Source organism: Diabrotica undecimpunctata, unplaced genomic scaffold (assembly GCF_040954645.1).
Source record: "Diabrotica undecimpunctata isolate CICGRU unplaced genomic scaffold, icDiaUnde3 ctg00001988.1, whole genome shotgun sequence".
NCBI lineage: Eukaryota > Metazoa > Arthropoda > Insecta > Coleoptera > Chrysomelidae > Diabrotica > Diabrotica undecimpunctata.
Genome location: NW_027313012.1, coordinates 1 through 21,915, shown reverse-complemented (window position 1 = coordinate 21,915; position 21,915 = coordinate 1). Strand labels below are relative to the sequence as shown.

Sequence of the window (21,915 nt, the reverse complement as noted above, 5' to 3'; positions counted from 1 at the left end):
TTACACAATTTCAATTCGTGTCCTTATTTCTTTACTTTAGTCATTGTTCTTATTGGTCATTTATCCAAGTTCCCAGAAATTTTACTTTTTTTCTTTATATGGCTAGACTCCCTAGTATATGTCGCTTTGTGATAAATTTGGTTTTCTTAAATTTAGTCGAACACTAAACAATGTCCTTGTATTCAGGAAATGAATATTCCACTCGCTATTTAGTTTTAAATCTGTATAGATCTAATATTTTTTTCCTTGTTGGATACCATTTTTAAATTATTTTTTAATGCTTATGAAATATACATACACAACCGCTCCACGTTATTCAAATGAAAATTTTATATCTTCCTTTTTTTTTCGATTGCTCGTTTCTGAAACTAAAATATAAACGCTAAATATTAATTAAATGTATTTATTTGTTTTGTAGGTGTGTCCACGAATACGAACTTTTGTATCATACATTTGGACGACATCATTTTGGACAAATAACAGCAAATCTTGACGTATTTCTAAGAAGATTTAACGAAATCCAATTTTGGGTCGTAACCGAAATTTGTATGACCGGCAGTCTGAGTAAAAGAGTGGCCATACTACGAAAATTTATAAAATTAGCAGCTTAGTAAGTATTAACTTTTAAAAATATCAAGGAATAACTAAATTAAATTGCAAATAAAACACTACTCCTAACTCTATTGATGTGTAATCAAATTTAACAGTTTAAAATTTTAGAAATAATTTTGAATCAAGCTAATTTGGAAACTCTGATTCTTTCTTGTCTTCTTAGAACTGTTTTTTTGTTGTTTTTGTTTGTTATTTGTGTTTTTATGTTACCTATATAAGTGAAGAAATAAAGTATATTTCCTTTAACGTCAAATATAAAGTAAAGTGCGGTTTGTAAGTGACGATGACCTGAGAACATATTTTTCCCTAAAGATAGTAACACCACCATTTTTTTTTATTATATCTATAAATTAACAATAAGAATGAAAAATGTATTCTATAAGTTTATGATTCTGGCGTGATGTGGTCACCTTCAGTGAGAAAATCACGTGTCCATGTTACTGGTCTGTTGGCCAACGTCGTCGATCAATATACAGTGCGTTCATAAAGTATGGAAACGGTCTATTATCTCATGGCTTAATTATTTTTAGAGTTAAAGCTCTAACAAGTCGATTTTATTTTTGTTTTCAAATCTTTTTGGAAAAATAATAACTTTTACCCCCTCAATCTTAGCATATGTGACTTTATCGATATTTTTTTTAAATAGAAAGGTCATATTTTTATCTCAAAAATTACAAGCCCGTATTTTTTTGAATACAACCGTACCAAACTTGTTACATTCAAACTTCAGTGTACGGAATGTAAGGGAAGCCAGTGATCGTATTTCTTAAAATTTAATTCAAAATTTATTTTACAAAAAAAATTATTAAAGAAGTCATGTCATATTAACGACAAACAAATAACATAATTCCAACAAATGCTCGAATTGTGCTCCTTGGGCAGTATCCAAGATGTCCAATGAATTCTTCGGTTATGTTTGACAACATCACTATTGTAATTTGTTGCATTTTAGTACGAATACTCTGATTGAGGTCTACCTATAGTTTTCAAATAACCCCAAATAGAAAAGTCCATGGAATCCAAATCTGGTGATCTAGCAGACCATTCAACGTGGCCACGTCGTCCAATCCAGTGATTGAGAAAAGTTGCATTTAGAAAATTTCTAACCACTACAGCATAATGTGGACTTGCTTCATCCTGATAAAAACCAAAGGGTCGGATCTATTTGTCTAGGATTATTGATATCTGGAAATATTGCGGGTAAAAATGGAACTACGTAGGTTTGCAACATCTCTAAATACCTTTCACCCCGTCACAATACCGTCAAAACAATACGGTCCTACAATGGTATTCCTAATGATCCCAGCCCATACATTTACTTTTTGGTTATATTGAATACAAACTTCCATTGTCCAATTGGGATTTTCTGTTTCCCAATAACGACAATTTTGCCTATTAACGGTAACATTTAAACAAAAAGTGGCCTCGTGGGAAAACAAGATATATATGCATAGCAATATGTATAGCATATGTATAGCAAGACGCATGCAAAACTGCATGCGTCTATCAAAGTCGTCTTTATTGAGTTTATGTATAAGTTTAATTTTATATGGATGTAATTTGGCCTTTTTTTAGAATCTTATAAACAGCACCACGACAGATCTCATTGTTAGTTGATAGAGTTTTGAAGAATGAGGATTTTTTTTCAATTTCAAGTAATACATTTAATTGAGTATCGTCGGAAACAGTGGGTCTGCCACTCTTAAGCTTTTCTCTATCATTTCCAATATCATTAAATTTATGCAATATTTTGCTTATCGCCGCTTTACTTATTGGTACTCGATCAGAATATTTTTCATTAAAGCTATCGCATAATTCAGCCATACTTCTTTTAAGATTGCCGTAACCTAAGATCATCAAAACCTCTATTAGCTGTTTTTTCTGGACAGCACCATCGTAATTTCAAATAATTTCTATTAGGGTAATATTTGTCAAAAAGATACTAGTGTAGACTTCAAAATCGATGTGACACAACAAATCAATTTCATATTGATATATTCAATGGTAACTACGAACTTACTGTCCGGTTGCTAAGGAATTTGACATGTTTTTACAGCCTACTTGATTTTTGGCAATATACTGAGTAAAGTCGTTATCACTTTATTTTATTGTATTGTTAATCTACAGCCCATTACAAAGCCATTATCATTTGAATGGAATTGGTTATTTTTAATAGGTAAACAATCTACATTCTGTATCGTATAACAATAGGCCACTCCATTCGGGCATTTGTTGTAATTATGTTATTTGTTTGTCTTTAGCATGAAATAACTTCTTTGATAATTTTCTTTGTAAATTAAATTTTAAGAAATACGAGCACTGGTTTTCTTTAGACTCCGTATACTGAAGTTTAAATGTGACGAGTTTAGTACCGTTGTACTGTGAAATATGCCCTTTCTATTTAAAAAAACTTATCGATGACGTCACATCTGCTAAAATAGTGGAGGTAAAAGTTATATTTTTTTAAAGGTTAAAAAATAAAAATAAAAATCGACCTGCCAGATCTTTAACTCTGAAAATAATTAAGTCATTAGATCATAGACTGTTTCCACACTTTATGAACGCACTGTATATGTAAGGATTACTTTACATTTTTTAGGCAATTCTTTTAGCATTTTTATTGTAATTAGGTAAATTCCTGGTGACTTTTTTATATTTAGTCTCAAGATTTCTTCTTAAAGTTCTTTTGACATTGTTAGTCTTATTGGATATACTGATGGTTGTTTTGAAATTAAATAATTAATAATTTCTTGATTTTCTTCATTGACATAATATTGTTTGTGGTAATTAAAAAATAACGTTGAACTTGTTACATGCCCTTGAGTGATACCATTAGCTGATATCACACTGAAGAGATACAGTGGTTAACTCTCTTTTGAGAATTGCGATGTTTGCGTTATTTTTTATGATATTATGAACTATGAACACTGCAAGAGATTCCTATTTAACATATAAATGGAAAATTCGAAGTGGTTGGCAGTATCGTATATTTTAAAAAAAACTTGCAAGGAAATGTAAAATTTCTTGTGTAATGGTTATAATAAATTACTAACTAAAATATCCAAAAGGACTAAAATAAAAAAAAAATGTAATTATTTTTGATATTTTCATATTATATATAATATATAATTTTATTTATAATAATTTAATATACCAATTTAATTTACGTAATTTAATATACTAATTACACAAGAAGTTTTTAAACTTCTTTGTAAGTTGCCCATTTAATGCAAAAGATTTAAGAACTTCAATTTTTTCCAATTATTCGAATTGTGATATTGCACACAATGTGATTTTCTTCTAGTATCCTTAGTAATATTGTATTAATGAGTTTTTCATTACTTTGTAAATTACATTAGTGAGTAAGATGGGTCTGTATGAGTAAATTTGGTGGATTGTTAGATTTTCGAATAGGTGTAATTATTGAACTGCTCCATGATATTATTTGACCATATTCGGTTAAAAATTTTTAGAAGAAATCATTTGGCATTGTCTGGCAATTTTTCCAAGAAAATTAAAGTAGTATTATCAGATCCAAAAGCAGAATTTTTTCGTAGTATTTACGGCAAAGTTAAGCTCATCTAAGCTTAAAGGAACATTAAAAGGACTCTGAGATAGCGCGTAATCGAACTGTTTTTTTTTTCTGCAATGTCTTTTAGTTTTTCAAAATACTTAACAACAGCATTAACTATTTCATAGGGTTTTGTTATTACGTTTATATTCTTAGCCACAAAAGTCACTTGGTAAACTTTTATTTTTCTGATATTTTGCGAACATTATAGACCAGGGCGGATCTGTTTTCAGGTGGATGTGGGGGGCGGCATTTAGATTTTTGCTGAAAAAGTTATGTAATCACTTCAGTAATATTAATTGGCTTGTCCTCCATCTAAAATAGGCTAGGCTAGACTTTATTAATAAATATTAATAAAAAAAATTAAAAGGTTTAAAAATTACTAAAAACATTTATTTTTCTAATTCCCTTGCTTATTCTTAAAACAGATCATTTTGGAGCAAAGTCGTAATGAAATAAAATAGTGACAATTGAATTTTATATAATATACGGCTGGTTAGAAATGTTTTAATTTATTATCCTTGCTGCAAAATAATAAATTGCTTTAAAATGTTGCTTTTAAAATAAATAGCAATAAATAGAAAAAAGGGGGGAAACAAGCCTTTTCTTATTCAATGTTTTTCAACCAATTAGATTGCACGTATGACCTTCACAATTTTTCTATAAAATATATATAACATAGTAAAATAGTCCATCAAATTTCAATAAAATCGATTTAGTTGATTTCGCATAATCATTTTAGAATCTAAAACGGATTATTTGGACGGCTTTAGGAAAATTTTAAAGTTATAAACAATTTTTTGGCTTATAAATAAATAGAATATCTTGGTAAATATTACCTTAAATTAAATTTAGAAAGCGGCGTTGGAAAAGACTTGGCTACACGCTTTTTTTTAATTAAAAAAGTTAAATTACAAGCAGTGGTTCCTGGGATACAACCGGTCAAAGTTGACCGGCATTTGCGACAAGACGAAGTTCTTCATATCTACAAAATACTAAATATAAGATTGGTAAAAAACCATCTGCATTGCACGTGAAAACGACCAAAAAAATTAGTTCAAAAGCAGTATACGTAAAAAAATGTATTTTCTCGGCTTCCAATGAAGCAATTTTTTCAATTTTATTTAATCTGATGTAACTCAAATAGAGTCACCTATAATAATAAAATAACTAAATTAATTTATTTAAACTCCAGTCGTTAGATACTCTAAATGCCACTGAACCTCTAAAAATTATACGAACAAGCTGAGAATGTTAATTCGGGGACCCCAAAATACTACTCTTACGGGCTTCTCCCTAAAACCAGCAGACTCGTAGGGGAATAAAATGGAAAAAATCAGATTTACCATCATAGAAAAAAATATTTCTAAAAAAAGAGATAATTTTAAACAAAAATGTTTTTAGAACTTTTTGTGTAAAATGAACCGTTCTCTCAAAAATAACGCTTGAAGCGACCGGTGATTTTAAATGTCAGCTACGCGCCCGAATTCAATTTTAAATAAAATTTGTATCAATTCGACGATAAAAATTCGATATCTTTTAAACAGAGTGTCATATCGGCAAATATCAAAAAGCGTTTTTAAACTAAGAAGAGTGTATCTTTCTTATGCATTTTTTGCATTTTGAAACAATTAAAGCCAGTTTCTATAAAAGTGGTGAATAATTAAACGTTGCGCGGTTTTTGCCATTTTTTATTATTCTGATGAGGTATCTATGTCAGAGGAATAATCTGTCAGATTAGTTTCGTGTTTCAATTGCGATATTTTTTAATCGAATGCCGAAGTGTAAAAATATTTTCTATACTTTGTCTCAAAGTGACTAGTCTGTATAGGGTAACGCTATTATGGGAAATTCGCCAAGACGTTGCCAGTTTTATGCAGTGAGCGATGGCGTTCTCTATTGTCTATCTTTCAAAATACACGGAATAAACCAGGAGTTCTCAACAAGTCCTTACGTACAATTTTATGTAATTTACAAAAATACCGTTTGCTAATAATTTTACATAATACTATACATTATTTGTTTCTAATAGTAACTTATCAACTTTTATCTTTTATTAGTAGCAGTCGTATAATAAAATGTGCATTAAATAAACATTTGTTTTAAAGTTTAAAATAATTCCGGTAATATCTACTAACTACTGCCAAATTTAAAATAATATTTATGTCCCTGCGGTGCTAATTACTGCCATAATGTGTAAGGAATTGGTAATTTTGGTTGATATCAACTGCAAATACTTTCTTCTAAGTTATTCAGTAATTAAGAAGCAATTAGAGTAATTCTTGTACAGAATATCTTTAAAAGCTTGATACAGCCAGGGCCATAATTAGTCTTTATTTGTTCTTTGGAGCGCGTAAACATATTCGAATTACGATTATTTGTACCATCTCGGATGTACTGTTACTGTTTTGTTATTGTTATTATTTGTTGGTGGCTGTTGTTGTGATTTGCTCTTGGCAATTATTGTTATTTTCTGTTATTGGCTATTGGTATATTTGACGCCGAATTTTTACCGCAAAATGCAGGAAATTGTTCAATGGAAACGTGGAAAAGCTCTGAAACTTTTAGAGAAGCAGATATTAATGAATATTATTAATTATCATCTTAATCAGGATAACGATTCTGTATCAAGTGTAATTAGGAAAGTGTCAGAAATGAGTGATATTTGCGAAAAGACTGTTTCGCATACGACAGGAATATTCATCACCTGCTGGATTACAATCTCCAAAGAGCAGGCTCAAGAAGCGAAAGGTTGGTAATTCTCGTGACAACAAGTACGATGAAGGTGTCAGGGGCCAAATTCGTAGAATAGTTCATCAATTTTTTCGTGACAACATACCACCAACAATAAACACCATATTAGCTGTTGTAAATGTCGAAGAAACTTTGCCCAACTTTTCACGGGCCACGCTACATCGCTTGCTGAGTGATATGGATTTTGTGTCTATAAAACGTGGCAGAAATTCAATTTTATTTAAAAAACCAGAAATAATCTCATGGCGTCATCGTTATTTCATAATTCATAAATACCGTGCAGAAGGATACAACATAGTGTATTTGAATGAATCATGGGTAAATATCGGGCACAATGTGAAAAGAATGGGTTGATAAAACAATTACATCTCATCGCGATGCTTTTGTTCGTGGTCTGGCAACAGGATTAAAAGCTCCAACAGCTCGTGGTGCAACGGTTTGTTTTATTGCACGCAGGATCTACCAGTGGATTTGTTGATGGAGCATAGCTGACGTTTTTCGCCAAGAAAAATACTCAGGACTACCATGACGAAATGGATGGACCGACCTTCGAAGATTAGTTCTAAAATAACTTAATGCTAAATTTGCCAGAAAAAACTGTTGTGGTAATGGACAATGCCTTCTATCACAGCAGAAAGTCAGAACAAATTCCCAACAGTTCAACACTAAAAATAGATATTCAAGAATGGCTTCTGTCAAAGGACCTATTTTTTTAAGAAGGCAACCTAAAATGCGAGTTACTTAATGTAGTCAAGGCCTTCAAAGCAAAATATGACAGGTATATAATAAAAGATAGAAGAAACATAATAGAAGATATTGCCAAAATGCACAATGTGAAGATTCTGAGGCTCCCACACTATCACTGTGAACTAAATCCCATCGAAATGGTTTGGAGTGAAGTGAAACGGTGTATAGCTGGACGCAACTCGAATTTTAAAGAAGCTGAAATGCGAAATTTAATTACAGCACGTACCAGATCATTACGCCAGAGAAATGGAAAAACTAAGTAAACCACGTAATAGCAACAGAAAAAAAAATGTGGGAAATTTACAATTTGTTGGATGATATCAAACCAATTATTATAAATATAAATAACGGAGATAGTGATGACAGTGACGATAATAATGATGATGATGATAGTGAAGCAGAAACTAAATGTGACAGCGATTGACAGAAAAAGGAACTAAATATAATGGTGTACAATTACGATTACTTACACACGAAATTAAATACAATGGCTCCTTTTATTTTCAACTTATTTATGAGTTTTATTTACGGATATTTCTACGTTTTGTTACTGCAAACATATACAGTGCGATTTTTAAAAGTCCTTCCCCCCTTAACTTTTGAACGGAACAATACATAAATAAAATGTTTCTTTATATTTTAGTTTTATTTTATTCGATTTTATTTAAATCTATAAACAAATGGTTTGTATCGCTAGCACATACTGTAGAATTAAAAAACAAACTGCTTGTGTGATATAAATAAAAGGCATTTCTTAATTTCTATTTTATTTTAATTTAACCCAAGTATGTTGTAGCAAATATTATTTATGTTTGAGAACCACTGACAGCAGGAAGCCAGGCAGGGTCGTTAGTGGACATTAGTATTAAGCTACCCTCAACACAAAAGATGGATTAGGCTAAGTAGTAAGAAGTGACGTTTATTTTAATACAAGCTTGCAAAGAAGTATGGCATCGATGTTGTGCATTTACCCTGTACAGACTAGCCACTTTGAGACAATCTATAGTAGCCGAGTAGGTTGTACTTTCAAAGCTAGGGGATTTATTTTTTTTTTATATTGTTATAATTTTGTGCTAAGGTTTACATACAAGGGTTTATAATTTGTAACTAATGAGGTCAATATATTTAAAGTTAGGTTTAGGCTCTACATAATAGGTGAAGGGTAGTAAGATAGTTTAAATTAATCGTAAATTGTAAATTACAAAGTACGGATGAAATTGGGTTTTACATAATATCTGTTTTATTAGTATTTTTTACCTCCATTTTCATAAATTAATTAAAGCAACCCTTACAGAAATATAATACTTTGGGAATTAACCTTAATACTTTCATGGCGCCCATAATTTTCTTTTCGGCTCTTTCTTTATTTCAGTACTCTTTTCTTGTTCACTCATCCTTAATTTTATCAGTTGTTCATATTTATTTCCAGGTAACTGTCTTTTAGAGGCATGCAAATTGACCAAATCCTTCCTGAGTTTAATTGGTCATCTTCTGGCATAGCTTGCTAGCCAAATGGCATTAAGTCTCACAGTATTGTGTTTTGAGCACATATCTTCCATTTTTGTTACATTGGCCACTACATCGGCCAACTCCCTTTTTTGTTAAATTTGTGCTTACCACAGAAGCCCGCCTATACATTATCTATTCCATTTTTGTTACAACCTTTTAAAATTGGCTAGCCTTTAATAGTTTGTATTTGCCAGGGACTCCTCCGGTGTTTACCCCGTCTGAGGAGCTTAAGTGTTTAAGCAACGTCATTTATTTTTGGAATAACTGGCATTTCTTTGTATTTAAATTGAGATTGTTACCTCGTCACCTTTAAAAGTAAGCTACCGTAAATGCCATATCTGATCTTTTATATAGCGATGATCATTTAGTCTAAAATATTCAACATTTGTCACAATGCGTCACAGTTTAGGTTGTTCGTTTCAAGACAATTGTTGCAATAAACAAAAATTTATCTACTTCGTAAAAAAACATTTAAATTTTTTTTTGTTTTTCAGTTGTAAGGAATATCAGAATCTCAATGCATTCTGTGCAATCGTAATGGGTCTCAGCAACGTCGCTGTGTCTCGTCTCTCCAATACGTGGGACAAGCTCCCGTCGAAATTTCGAAAGCTCTATACTGAATTCGAATCATTGATCGATCCCAGTCGTAATCATCGAGCGTACAGGGTAAGCGTTGGTAAGATGCAACCTCCTGTTGTGCCCTTTATGCCTTTGCTATTGAAAGATATGACGTTCACTCACGAAGGGAACAAGACTTGTCTGGACGGGCTGGTTAACTTCGAAAAAATGCATATGCTCGCTCAAACAATGAGGACCATTCGCTTTTGTAGAAGCAGACATTTAGGTAAGGTATATATGTTTTTTACAACTATCCAGATACGGAAAAAATTTATAGTTAGTATTACAAAATTAGCGTGAGGTACCAACAGAAATATTCACATTATATTTTCACTTAATACACAAAGATCAAAATCATATTTCCCCCTAGTTTACCGTCACATTCTGCATTAACTCCTACAATGAAGCACTATACCGAGCGAAAACAGGGTAAACCCGACTCTTTTCGATCGAATTTAATGCTTTTTACAATAATATGCATTTATTTGAGAAATATCTACTAGATGGTAATAAAAATTCAATATACCAATTGTTTATACCAATGTAAAAAGAGTACAAATAATAAAATAGTACTTAGGGGGTCATTCTGTAAAAGAAACTATTAATTAATTTATTACAACTTCTCAAAATAGGCCAATACCCGTAGAAAAAATGTTGGCCATTATTCCACCATTTGAAAAGTTTGGCTGTACTAATGGCACATGTAAAAACTGCTGCCCATCAGATCAACCTTATATAAAAAAAAATTAGTCAAGAACGGGCAAGTAGAGAAATCCAGATCTGTGCACTGTGTGAAGCAACGCCGTGTTCAACTAGACAAATTGCAAATGAAGTTAAGTTGAATGAAAAAACATATATATATATATATATATATATATATATATATATATATATATATATATATATAATACTAGCGTATGCGGATGACATCGATATCATAGCAGCAAAAAGAATGGGGCTACACGTTAATTCTAGTAAAACTAAGTACTCGTATATGAAGTTGACAACCATTAAGAAAGTACCAAAACCCAAAGATCTAACGGTTGGAACATATACTTTCGAATGAGTAGGAGAGTTCATATATGTACAAATCAACCAAAGTAATTAACAGACATATATATCTAGCAAATAGAGCATACTATGAATTAAAAAAACATTTAACGTCAAACATAATCACAAAAAGAACGACAATATTGATATAGTAGTAGTAGACAATCTCACAGTAATCTTAACATCCTAATTTGACTGATTGTAACAGATAGCTATAATATACTTTGATTACTAGGTTATTTACCTTATGGTAGAATTGTATCAATTGCTAAATTCTATTGCAAAACTTTCTAATTCAAATTATATTTTGAGTAAGCAATGAACTTTTTAATGAATTAATATTTTATTTGTGAGATTATAAATTGGGGTTCAACGCTTTTGAACACGTAGGCCAATTAGAATATTCACCTCATAAATAATGTAAGTCATTGTTTGAAGTTGCGTCGAGTATTTATTACCAATAAAACATTTAGTCAACGACTTCAGGGAGTATTTCACATCGTCGATCGAGAAGTTAGACATAAAGGGATTCGCACATATATACAAATTATATTTGATTTTATACAAATTTTATTAAGCATGTCCTCACTTACGTGTCATAAACGTGGACGATGACAAAAAGCGATGAAGAACGTTAAGGCTGTTTTGAACGCAACTAAGCAAGCAATTTTAAGTAAACCCAGTCTTTGAGACATGTTTACCCCTAAGAATTACGTTCGGGTGTAACAATTTATTGGAGCGAGGTGTATTAACTCAAGTTAAAACAGGAATCACTCCACCACGATCCAATGCTCCAGATCATCCCTTTCCTCCCTACAGCACTCTGATGCGCGATCAGGGCACAACTATCAGCCAATGCTCATCATGTGGGAGTCCTGGGTAATAGAACTCCAACATGGTTCCCTAACCGATTCAAATTCAGGACAGGGTGACGAGCTTTGTTCCTGATCTCCTCTAGTGACTTATTCGCGAATCTTACATTGCTTTCTTGGGTCTTAAGTCTTCGAACCGGTCTACGTCCAGTCCGGAGACTTGTTGCTCAAGTGTTTGGACCCTACTTGCCCGGGTTTTTTGTTTTTGTTTTTATAATTTTTTTGAGTGGCTTTCGCCGGATTTTTATGTGTTTTTTAAGTTTTTCCTTTTTTAATGTTTTTTTTATATTTTTTTTGTAGGATGTCCTGTAGGTGTTGGTTGATTCTCAACCCTTGGGTCCCACACAGTGCGGCGATTAGCAGTGTTTTTCGACTTTTAGCTGCGAACTGTCCTCTGTTAGTATATTGGCTTTTCTCTCTAGGGTTTTGTTTTTTCTCTATTAGTTTACTTTGTTTTGATTACTTGTTTTGATTTCTCTCACTCCTTTTTTGTTTAGTTTGTCTTCACTTTTCTATGGTTCCTTAATTTATTCCACTATTTGTTGTTTAGGTCTCTTGTGTTTCCAACGGTGGAAAGCGTCGTATCTCATGATCTCTCGCAGTATGGGACTAGGGTGGTTTTCCAATTCTGCGAATTTTATCCTGGCTCTTTCTTTCATTATACCCGTCACCCTGACCTGTTGTAGGTCTCTGTATATGAAGCGTGTTGCTACGTATCTGGAAATGTAGACATCTTCTCTTAAGCAGTTGTTGTGAACTGTTTTGAACCTCTTTTTTCTGGTTTTACAGGTGTGTCCCCATGCGAGAGATGCATATGTAAGTATCGGTAGAATTATACTGTTTATTAATCTCATTTTTGTTTTTGTCCTTAGTTTACTTTTTCTACTTGTGAGTCCTCTAATAGTTGCTTTAGCCATATTGGATTTTTGCACTGTGGCGTCTACATCGTTTTTAAATGTTAGTCCTTTATCCATAATGACTCCCAGGTATTTGGCCTCTCTTTTCCACTCGATGGGATTGTTCTATAAACCAAGTTGTTCCTCTGGTTGTTGGTGTTTCTTTTTGAATAGCACGTCTTGCGTTTTGTCGGAGTTTATGGCGATTTTCCATTTTATGCTCTACTCCTTGACTTCATCCAACGCGTTTGGCAGATTGTTTAGTGCTATATCTATATTTCGGTGCTTGACCACTATTGTAGTGTCGTCTGCATAAAAGCTTAATAATGTTCCTGGTGTTCTGGGAACATTTGAGGTATATATAGAGTACGGTACGGGGTAACAGGACCGCTCCCTGTGGTACTCCAGCCTCCGGAGTTCCGACTTTGGACAAGACTTGTCCTATCCGAATTCTGAAGCTCCGATTGCTCAAGTATGAAGAGATTAGTCTCATCATTGCTCCGCTGTAGCCGTATCCTCTTATTTTGTATATTAATCCTTTATGCAAAAGGGCAACACGGTAACCAAAACGTAAACAAATATTTTATTTGTCGTCTGCAATAAACTCAATTTCTGAGAGTTGTAACGGGAAATAAATTATTGAAAATATCCAGTGAACAATATAAGACATTAAGTGAAGGAGAGTGCTAAGAAAAAAACTTTAAAATCGGTGAAATTACATCCGAAAACACCAAGGCCCTATAAAAAGTAAGATCGCTGTAATTGATAAGCCTAATTAACATCAAAGCATAGAAACGAAACTCTGACCTTTGAAATTGCGACGTTGCCGTTGTGAGTAGACTTTTGGGGTAGACACAGAAAAATAACAACGGTTAATAAACATAAAATAAATACGGTAAACGCTGTCTTCTCTGAACTGTTGAGGTGGAAGACAGTGTTTGGCGCCGGAAAATGGAAAAATATGTGAAAAATTTAGACAGTGATGATACACTTTCAGAAGGAGGGGCAAAAAGGAAGGACAGATATAAAGACAGCGAGGAAGAAGATAACATTTTCAGAAAGAGCAAGAAGTTCTCGAGAACACCAACAAAAACTCCAGAGAAAAAAAATGAGGCAACAAAAATGGATCAATTACTAATAATGGTGAGCCACCTCACCGATGATATTAAGGAAATAAAAAGAAATCAAAAAGAATACAAGGAAACGATAGAAAAGCTCATAATGGAAAACAGAGAGCTGAGAAAAGAAAATTCAGAACTAAAACAAGAAAATATAGAGATCAAGGAGGAACTCAGAGAAATAACAAAAAACATGGAAGTTATGGAAAAACACCGACGAATAAATAACATAGTTATGTACGGCCTAAAGATAGACACATATGAGCAAGCAGGGTTAAAAGAACAATCAATAATTTCATCAAACAACATATAGGGGTAGAGGTTAAAATAAGGAATGCTCACAAGTTAGGCGAAAAAACATGCCTAATTGAATTGGAAAACCAAGAAGAAAAAAGAAAAATAATGGAAAAAAAGCACAAGTTAAAAGAAATTAAAGAATACAAAATATATATCAACGAAGATGCAACCATAAAAGAACGAGAAATACAGAAAACAATTAGAAACATTGCTCAAGAAGAAAGAAATATAGGAAATAAAGTCAAGATTGGAGTAAAAAAACTATGGGTAAATAACAGCGAATGGAAGTGGAATGATAAAGAAGGCGCAATATGTAAAAAAACATCAAAAAACTAGCAACTAAATGTACTACTGGAATAAAGTTGACGAAACAAGCACAGAACAAGGTTAGCGATAATACAAAAAAAGGAAAAAAGAGGAAAAAAATGATAACCGGACCAAAACACAAGAAAACATTACGAAAAGAACACTTACTTTTAGGAACATGGAATGTAAGAGGCACATATGGAGAAGGCAAACTTAAACACTTAGCGAGAGAAATCGAAAAGTTCCATTTTGACATAGTAGCTTTACAGGAGACGAAACAGCTGGGAAATGATATATTAGAAATAGAAGATACAATGTTTTTTAACAGCAGCGGAAAGAATCGAACGTTAGGCACAGGTTTTATGATAAGAAAAGAGCTAAAAGAAGCAATAGTAGAGTTTAAACCAGTATCAGACCGCATATGTAGTATCAGGTTCAAGGGAAAATACCAAAAAATCACCCTCATAAATATTCACGCGCCTTCAGAGGAAAAAGATAATGATGTCAAAGAATGTTTCTACAATGAATTAAATAGAACAATTGAAAATATACCCAGATATGATATGAAACACAATGAAACTAATGAGAACGGACAATTCCTGATAGATTTCGCAAGAGAAAAAAATATGATCATAATGAGCACATATTTCGAAAGAAAAGAAATACACAAGGAAACATGGATATCGCCAGATAGAAAGACTAAAAACCAAATAGACCACGTGCTCATCGAAAAAGAAGAACAGCAATGTATAAAGAAGATAAGAACATACAGAGGACCAGACGCCGACTCAGATCATTACATGGTGGGCATCAAAATTAAGCAACTGATACCAGAAAACAAAAACAAAATAAAAAAAAAAGAAATGTATACATAACCCAATTCGATTAGCAACAAAGAAAGAGCAAGAAATATACGAGGAAACAATGGAAAAAGAACTAAAAAAGATACAAATAGAAGAGCAAACTGAGAACAAATGGGAAAACATAAAGCAAATAATGAAAAAAGCAGCAAAAGAATGTTATAAACAAGAGAATAAATAGAAATAAGAAAATCATTAAGGATGGAAATGATTACGAAAGAAACAACAGAGACAAAGAATAGATATAGGGAGCAAAGACAAAAAGTAAAGAGGGTGCTGAGAGAAAAGAAGAGAAAACACATAGAAAATAAGCTAAAAGAAATAGAAGAGAATTACAGAAATAAAAAAATAAAAAACCTATATCAAGGTGCTAGAAATGAAAAAAAAGGTTTCCAACAAAAACCCATATTCGTTAAAAACAAAGCAGGAAATAATATAAGCGGGGAAGCAGAAATAGCCGAAAGATGGAAAGAGTATTTTGATGAATTACTTAATGGGAATAATAAGTCAAACCAAAGAGAATGTATGGAAACAGAAGCAAGAATCGAACACTTAGAAGACATAGAAGATAATTCACCCAGCAAAGAACAAATCGAGGAAATCATAAAAAATCTGAAAAACAACAAATCCCCTAGAAGCGATGCGATAACATAACAGCAGAGATGATGAAATATGGTGAAAAACTGCTAAATAATTGGATATACAAGATCATAAAGGAGATATGGATAAAAGAACGAATACCAGAAGATTGGAAGGAAGCCATTATTTGCCCATTACACAAAAAAGGAGACAAAACAGAATGCAGTAATTACAGAGGAGTAGCGTTACTAAATACCGTATATAAAATTATATCAAAATCCATAAAAGATAAGCTAGAAAAAGAAGTTGAAAATATAATAGGCGAATATCAGTGCGGATTTAGACGAGGGAGAAGCACAACGGACCAAGTATTCATAATCAGAGAATTACAAGCAGAAAGCTAGGAACACAACTTACCAACGATAGTGCTATTCATCGACTTCCATCAAGCATACGATAGAATAAAAAGGAAGGAATTAAAAGAGACCCTTGAGGAACTGGGAGTTAGCAGAAAGTTGCGTAACATGATACATCTTACTTTAGAGAATACAGAAAACAGAGTCAAAGTAAACAATCATGTATCAGACAAATTTATAGTAAACGAAGGATTAAGGCAGGGCGATCCTTTGTCATCATTACTCTTCAATTTATGCCTAGAAAAAATAATGCGAGAAGCGAAAATCAATAGAGAAGGACTCCTATATCATAAAAGACACCAAGTTTTGGCATTTGCGGATGATATAGTGTTGCTGGCAAGAGGAAAAAAGAGCTACAGGAGATAGTACAGAGAATAGTAAAAGCAGCAAAGAAAATGGGACTTTACATAAATGAAACTAAAACAAAATGTATGCAGTGGACAGATGATCAGTTCAGGGATGGACAAAAGTTTAAAGTAGAAGTAGAAGAAAGATTATCATACGAATTCAAAATGGTAGAAAGATTTACATACCTAGGTACAATAATATCACGCAAACCTAACATTAAAGAAGAAATACAAGCTAGAAAAATGGCAGGCAATAGAAGTGTACATGCTCTTAGTGGAATGTTGAAAAGCAAGTTTTTATCAAGAAAGGCAAAAATACAGTTATACAAAACAACTATACAACCAATAGTAACGTACTGCAGTGAGACATATGGAGGAATTATAAGGGACGGTTTATGGATAAGAAGATCAAATGATGAGTTAAAGAAATTATATAATCAACCTAACATAATAGGAGTCATAAAGGCACAGAGACTAAGATGGCGAGGTCACCTAGAAAGGATGCCGAACACGAGAACTCCAAAAAGGGTACTGAACTACACTATAACTTTAAAAAAGAGAAAAGGAAGGCCAAAAAATAGATGGAATCAGGAGGTAGAAAAAGATATGGAAGAAATTGGACTAGAAGGCCAGAAAAGAAAAATGAATAACAAGAAGGAATGGAGAAAAATCACATATCGAGCCAGAGAAGATCTCAGTACATAAAGGAAAGCAGTTGAAGCACTGCGTGGGGCCCGTCAATTTTCTGAGGGGTTCTACTACCCCCCTTATGTTTCTAAGTCCAGAGATGCGTCTAGCGCTTTTCTCGTGCTCTTTTTCTACCGTCAGCACAAACATCAGTAGTGGCCTTCTGTCTTTCTTTCTCGAGACCGTATCGAGATCTCATATTCGAGACCGACATTCAAAGTCATACTTATCTTGTATGCTTTCATATACTTCTGTGGGTTTGGTGCTGGTAGGCTATTCACTGAATTGCATTGGTTTCCCCATTAAATTTTTCAATATTACGGACAATCTGCCTGTAGTCGTCGGGGTTCTTTGCTTGTATGAGCGTGTCCCTGCCGCTCCTTAAAAGTTTATTTGATGTGATTAACTTTGCTTTTTGTGCAATGGTCAATATCACAGCTGTCTCGTTAACCGATTGTAATTTTATTACAGGCGATTTTTGTACTCGCACAGGGGCCAGTTGTTCTGGCTCCTATGTCCCTGCCTTTATGTTGCCTTATTCTGTTTTCATTTGCACTGACGGTGAATCAGAGCGAGGTTGGTCATTCGCATCTCCGTCTTTTTTAGGGGGAGGCAGAGTAGGGATGTCCTCTTTTGTTTTTTTTTTGTTGTTTTTCCTTTTCCTTTGGTTTTTTTGCGTCTGAGGTTCCTAAGGGATTACTCCTGGTGTTTTTTTTTTTGTTTGGGGGTTTGCCTTCAGTGTCGTCATGTGTTTTGGTGGTTTTTCCATCGTCGTCAGCTTAAATGTTTTTTCCGTTGTCCTCTTTGGTTTTTCCTTGGTTATTATCTTCGCATTACTCTGAGATAGACTTGGAATCTATATAACCAATTATTTGTTATTGCGAGGTCATAATCGTATCCTGCAGCTCTTTGATCTTTTATTTAAGAACCGTGATTTCTCTGTCCTTGTTTGATTTTTTTAGAGCAGCCAACTCGGATTCTTCATCCTCGCTGCTCCTCTGTCTCATCCTTTTTGCGTTAGTCCTTTTTTTCAATGGTATGTCGTCGTCTGTTGTATAGTTCTCGGTGCCACGGTTCCCTCCGCGCGGTCCTTGGTACGCTTCTTGGTTTTAGGGCGTTTGAATTGCCTTTTGTCAATGTCCTCGGTCGGTAGTTCTTCGAAAATCTCGTAGTTAGTTCCGTCATCTTTCAGGTAGATTTTGTAGTTCAATTTTTTTTTAACTACAACCATTGTGGCTGGGAGAGGCCTTGCGGCTGGGCGGGGATCGTGAACGATCCATGTCGCGTGGGGCGGGGACTCCTAACTTTTGGATGGAAGTTTATTTTTTGACCGTCTGACCCACTACCAGCACGGCTTCTGGGTGCCACCCAGTAACTTCCGCGGATGTTCACACCTAGGCAGAATTAGAGTAAGATCCCCTTCTGTTCTCACCTCCCTGACCACAAGGCCGTGTCTGTTAGGTGTTGTTTTGAACGTAAAATCCTCAGACATATTTATATAGGCATGCAGTTAAATGGATGATGGAGTAGATAACACATTTATAACCAAAGTTCGGATGGAGTGAGGGGAAGAGGCGGGCCCAGAGCACGATTTAAGGACCAGGTCGAGCACCAACTACGAGTGTTAAGAGTACGAAATTGGAAAACTAGGGCCAAGGATAGGAAGAAATGGATTCGGAGTGAAGAATATTATTCACATGAAGTTATGTGATAAACTGTTAGGTTAATTTCATCTAAAAACGTTACCTATAGATACAAAAAGTTTATAATTTACTCAGTATCTAAGTTATAATCTAATCTATATTCAATAGTAACCTTAAATTCGTTTTTAGCTTAATTGAATGAAATAGAACGGTTTATGTAGATATGTTTTTAAAATATTTTATTTTAGTTATTTTTTAACAGTTAGAAAATTTCTTTTTATTATGTTTTAGTTTTGGATCCACCTTCTCCCAAAGGTGAAGGTGAAGTAAAATCATATATATCATGTTTACGGGTGATCGACAATCAAAGGGTACTAACAAGCCTTTCTCAAAAATTGGAACCAAGAAGGTCTTAAGGAAGGAAGATACCTACTTAGCTTCGGCGATCAGATCAACCTGTCCATTTTTATACCTCTTTACGATATGTAGCTTCTAGATGCACAGATATACTTTCTGCTCAAATCCTATTCTCTAAGGCCAATATAAAATTTAACTCAAAATAGATTTCTTCACTATATTATGTTTAATATTTAAGATCAACAGATGAAAATTTTTTGTTGTTGTTTTATTAACAAAAAAAGTCAAGATGTTGAATTTTTTATATGTTCTTATTTATATTGTAAACAAATCATTCTTTTTAGCAGAAATCAGCAGTAATTAAGATACAAAATTTTGTTTCCCCTTTTGAAGTGAATATTTCTTATCGCTCGGTATCACGTTTTTGCACGGGCCCAAAATAAAATTTAGTGTGACAAGATGCGTGCCGTAAACTTGCGGTATACTGTAATATAGGTACATAATATACATACATTTTATATAATTATTATAAAAATGAAAAACGTAATTTTATTTTTTTATAACAACTCGAGAACGGCTGCATCGATTTTAGTAACTTAGAAGTCACAAGAATCGTTCAAAAGGTGAAAAAATATTAAATTTAAGAAGAACAGTAAAAACAACAATTTTATTTTGACATACAAACAGTTAGGTATATATACTCCTTTCAATTGACGTCAATAAAACCGTGGCTATCTTCACGTCTATTAACTTTTTTTACTTTTCACCCGAATGACTGAAGTTTGTTTCCCCTCCTCGAGAAATTTTTTAATCCATTATAGTGAAATATAATGATAATTAAAATGAAGTAATTAATCACAAATACAAGATAATAGATATACATGATGAATAAATTCTAAATTTAACAAATTTTAAAAATTACTAAAATCAATAATCAAAACTTTTAAAGTAAAACATTAAGATTTTTTAAAATTTAACGAACTTAAATGTGTGGTGTTATTAAATATTAACAATTCAGTAATAAGCAGACATAAAATTTCATTAACCCGCATATAGTAATAACGCGCTATAAGAAGTATTCAGTTCTGTCGGCACTCCCCAAGTGCCACGCACCATTTTTGTTCTTGATCTGTCTAAAAGATTACTTGTCACCTAATTGCAAACATGCAGTTTAAAATATTCTTTGCAGGTGGTTATAAAAAAAGTAATATGTCCAATTTGTTTTATCGATTTGTATTTTATTTTATCTGATTTGGTTTATATTTGCTTATGTTATATTGTATCTTTTCGATTCACATTAAATATGTAACGGATGTATTATATGACTCTTTAGAATTAAGAAATGTACAATATTCATGTTTTGAGAAATAGTATTTTTTCTTAGTTGCTGTTTATAGTTTGAATCAGAGAATTTTGGTTTCAAAGAGTAAACGTTTCACTGTTTTGTCATAATATTTGCAGTTAGATAATATACAGTTTAATTCTTCATAAAAACTAGTGAAACAGTGGGCATACTAAATTTATAAAACGTATTTATGAGTATGTTTCGTGTCTTCCTTCTTTAGAAGTAAGCATAAATACAGGAAACACAGAAACTGAAACACAAAAAAGTGATATTGGTGTATCTCTTCAAGGTCTAAGAGAGTACACATGAAAGTGCTGATTCGAAGTTTCGCCCCTGATCTGAATGAAAATACCAAAACGGCTGAAGAATTCTTTGACCAGTATATCTACAGCCATAGAAGTCATCTGATTTAGTATTGAATATTTCTCAGTCCATTGTATAAAATAACCTATTGTCACCAGGATATATTTATTTTTAACATCCGTTTCTGGGAATGGCCCTGCAATATCAGTGACTACTCTCTCTATAGAACCACTAACATTTGACGGTTTTATAAATGCTCCCGTTTTACCAAATAAATGTTTGCCTTTTAGACATAATTCGCATTTTTGGCACCATAGTTTTATATCTCCTTTGAATTCTCCTTTTCGGTTTCGACAAGACTTTGCCTAAATAAGCGATTATTTTTCTATCCATCTTAAAAACTGGGAGAAAACGGCTTCTGTGATAGTTTTTTAGCGGCCGTATTCAAAACGAATTTTCCTTTATGTCTCGAGGTCCTTAATATCGGTGTATGATAACAGCTCTTTGCATCTTTTCGAAAGCTTTTGACACTTATTGAATATGTACTTGCTGTCTTCTTCGATTAGGTTTGTGTGGCTTAGCGATATTAGCACACCATTTGATAAATCTTCGGTAATATGTGCATAAGCCGAAAGACCTTCTAATTTTCTGTTAATTTTTAGTACTGTACATTATCGAATTGCTTTAGTTTTCTCAGAGTCACGTATTATATCATCACTTGATTCAATATATACTGTATATAAATAAATCAACACGTTTGTCATGCCATTCCTCTTAACACTGTCTAAATTAGTCTTTCAAGTGTAATGGTAATATTACGTCGACTACAAGGCATAACCGTACATTGCCGCCAAAGATCAAAGACATGATGCTGTCGAAAATGAACTGGATGCATTTTCTCTCAATCAGCTGCATTCTTTTTTTTGGCTAGAGAAGCAATAGCATCCGGAGAGTGTAACCAATAAATCGTCGATTCTATATGTTTCTAAGCATTGCGTATATTGGTTTTATGGACTCTGAGATAGCGC

General features: G+C 33.1%; 1 protein-coding gene across 1 annotated transcript; it reads left to right on the top strand.

The window, feature by feature from the left end:
- Positions 1–417: 417 nt before the first annotated feature.
- LOC140431782 (rap guanine nucleotide exchange factor 4-like) lies at positions 418–19,495 on the top strand. Its single transcript, XM_072519664.1, has 3 exons — positions 418–610; positions 9,688–10,037; positions 19,174–19,495. Exons 1-3 carry the CDS (start codon positions 549–551, stop codon positions 19,296–19,298), a joined length of 537 nt encoding a protein of 178 aa, XP_072375765.1. The 5' UTR covers positions 418–548; the 3' UTR covers positions 19,299–19,495.
- The last annotated feature ends 2,420 nt before the right edge of the window (positions 19,496–21,915 follow it).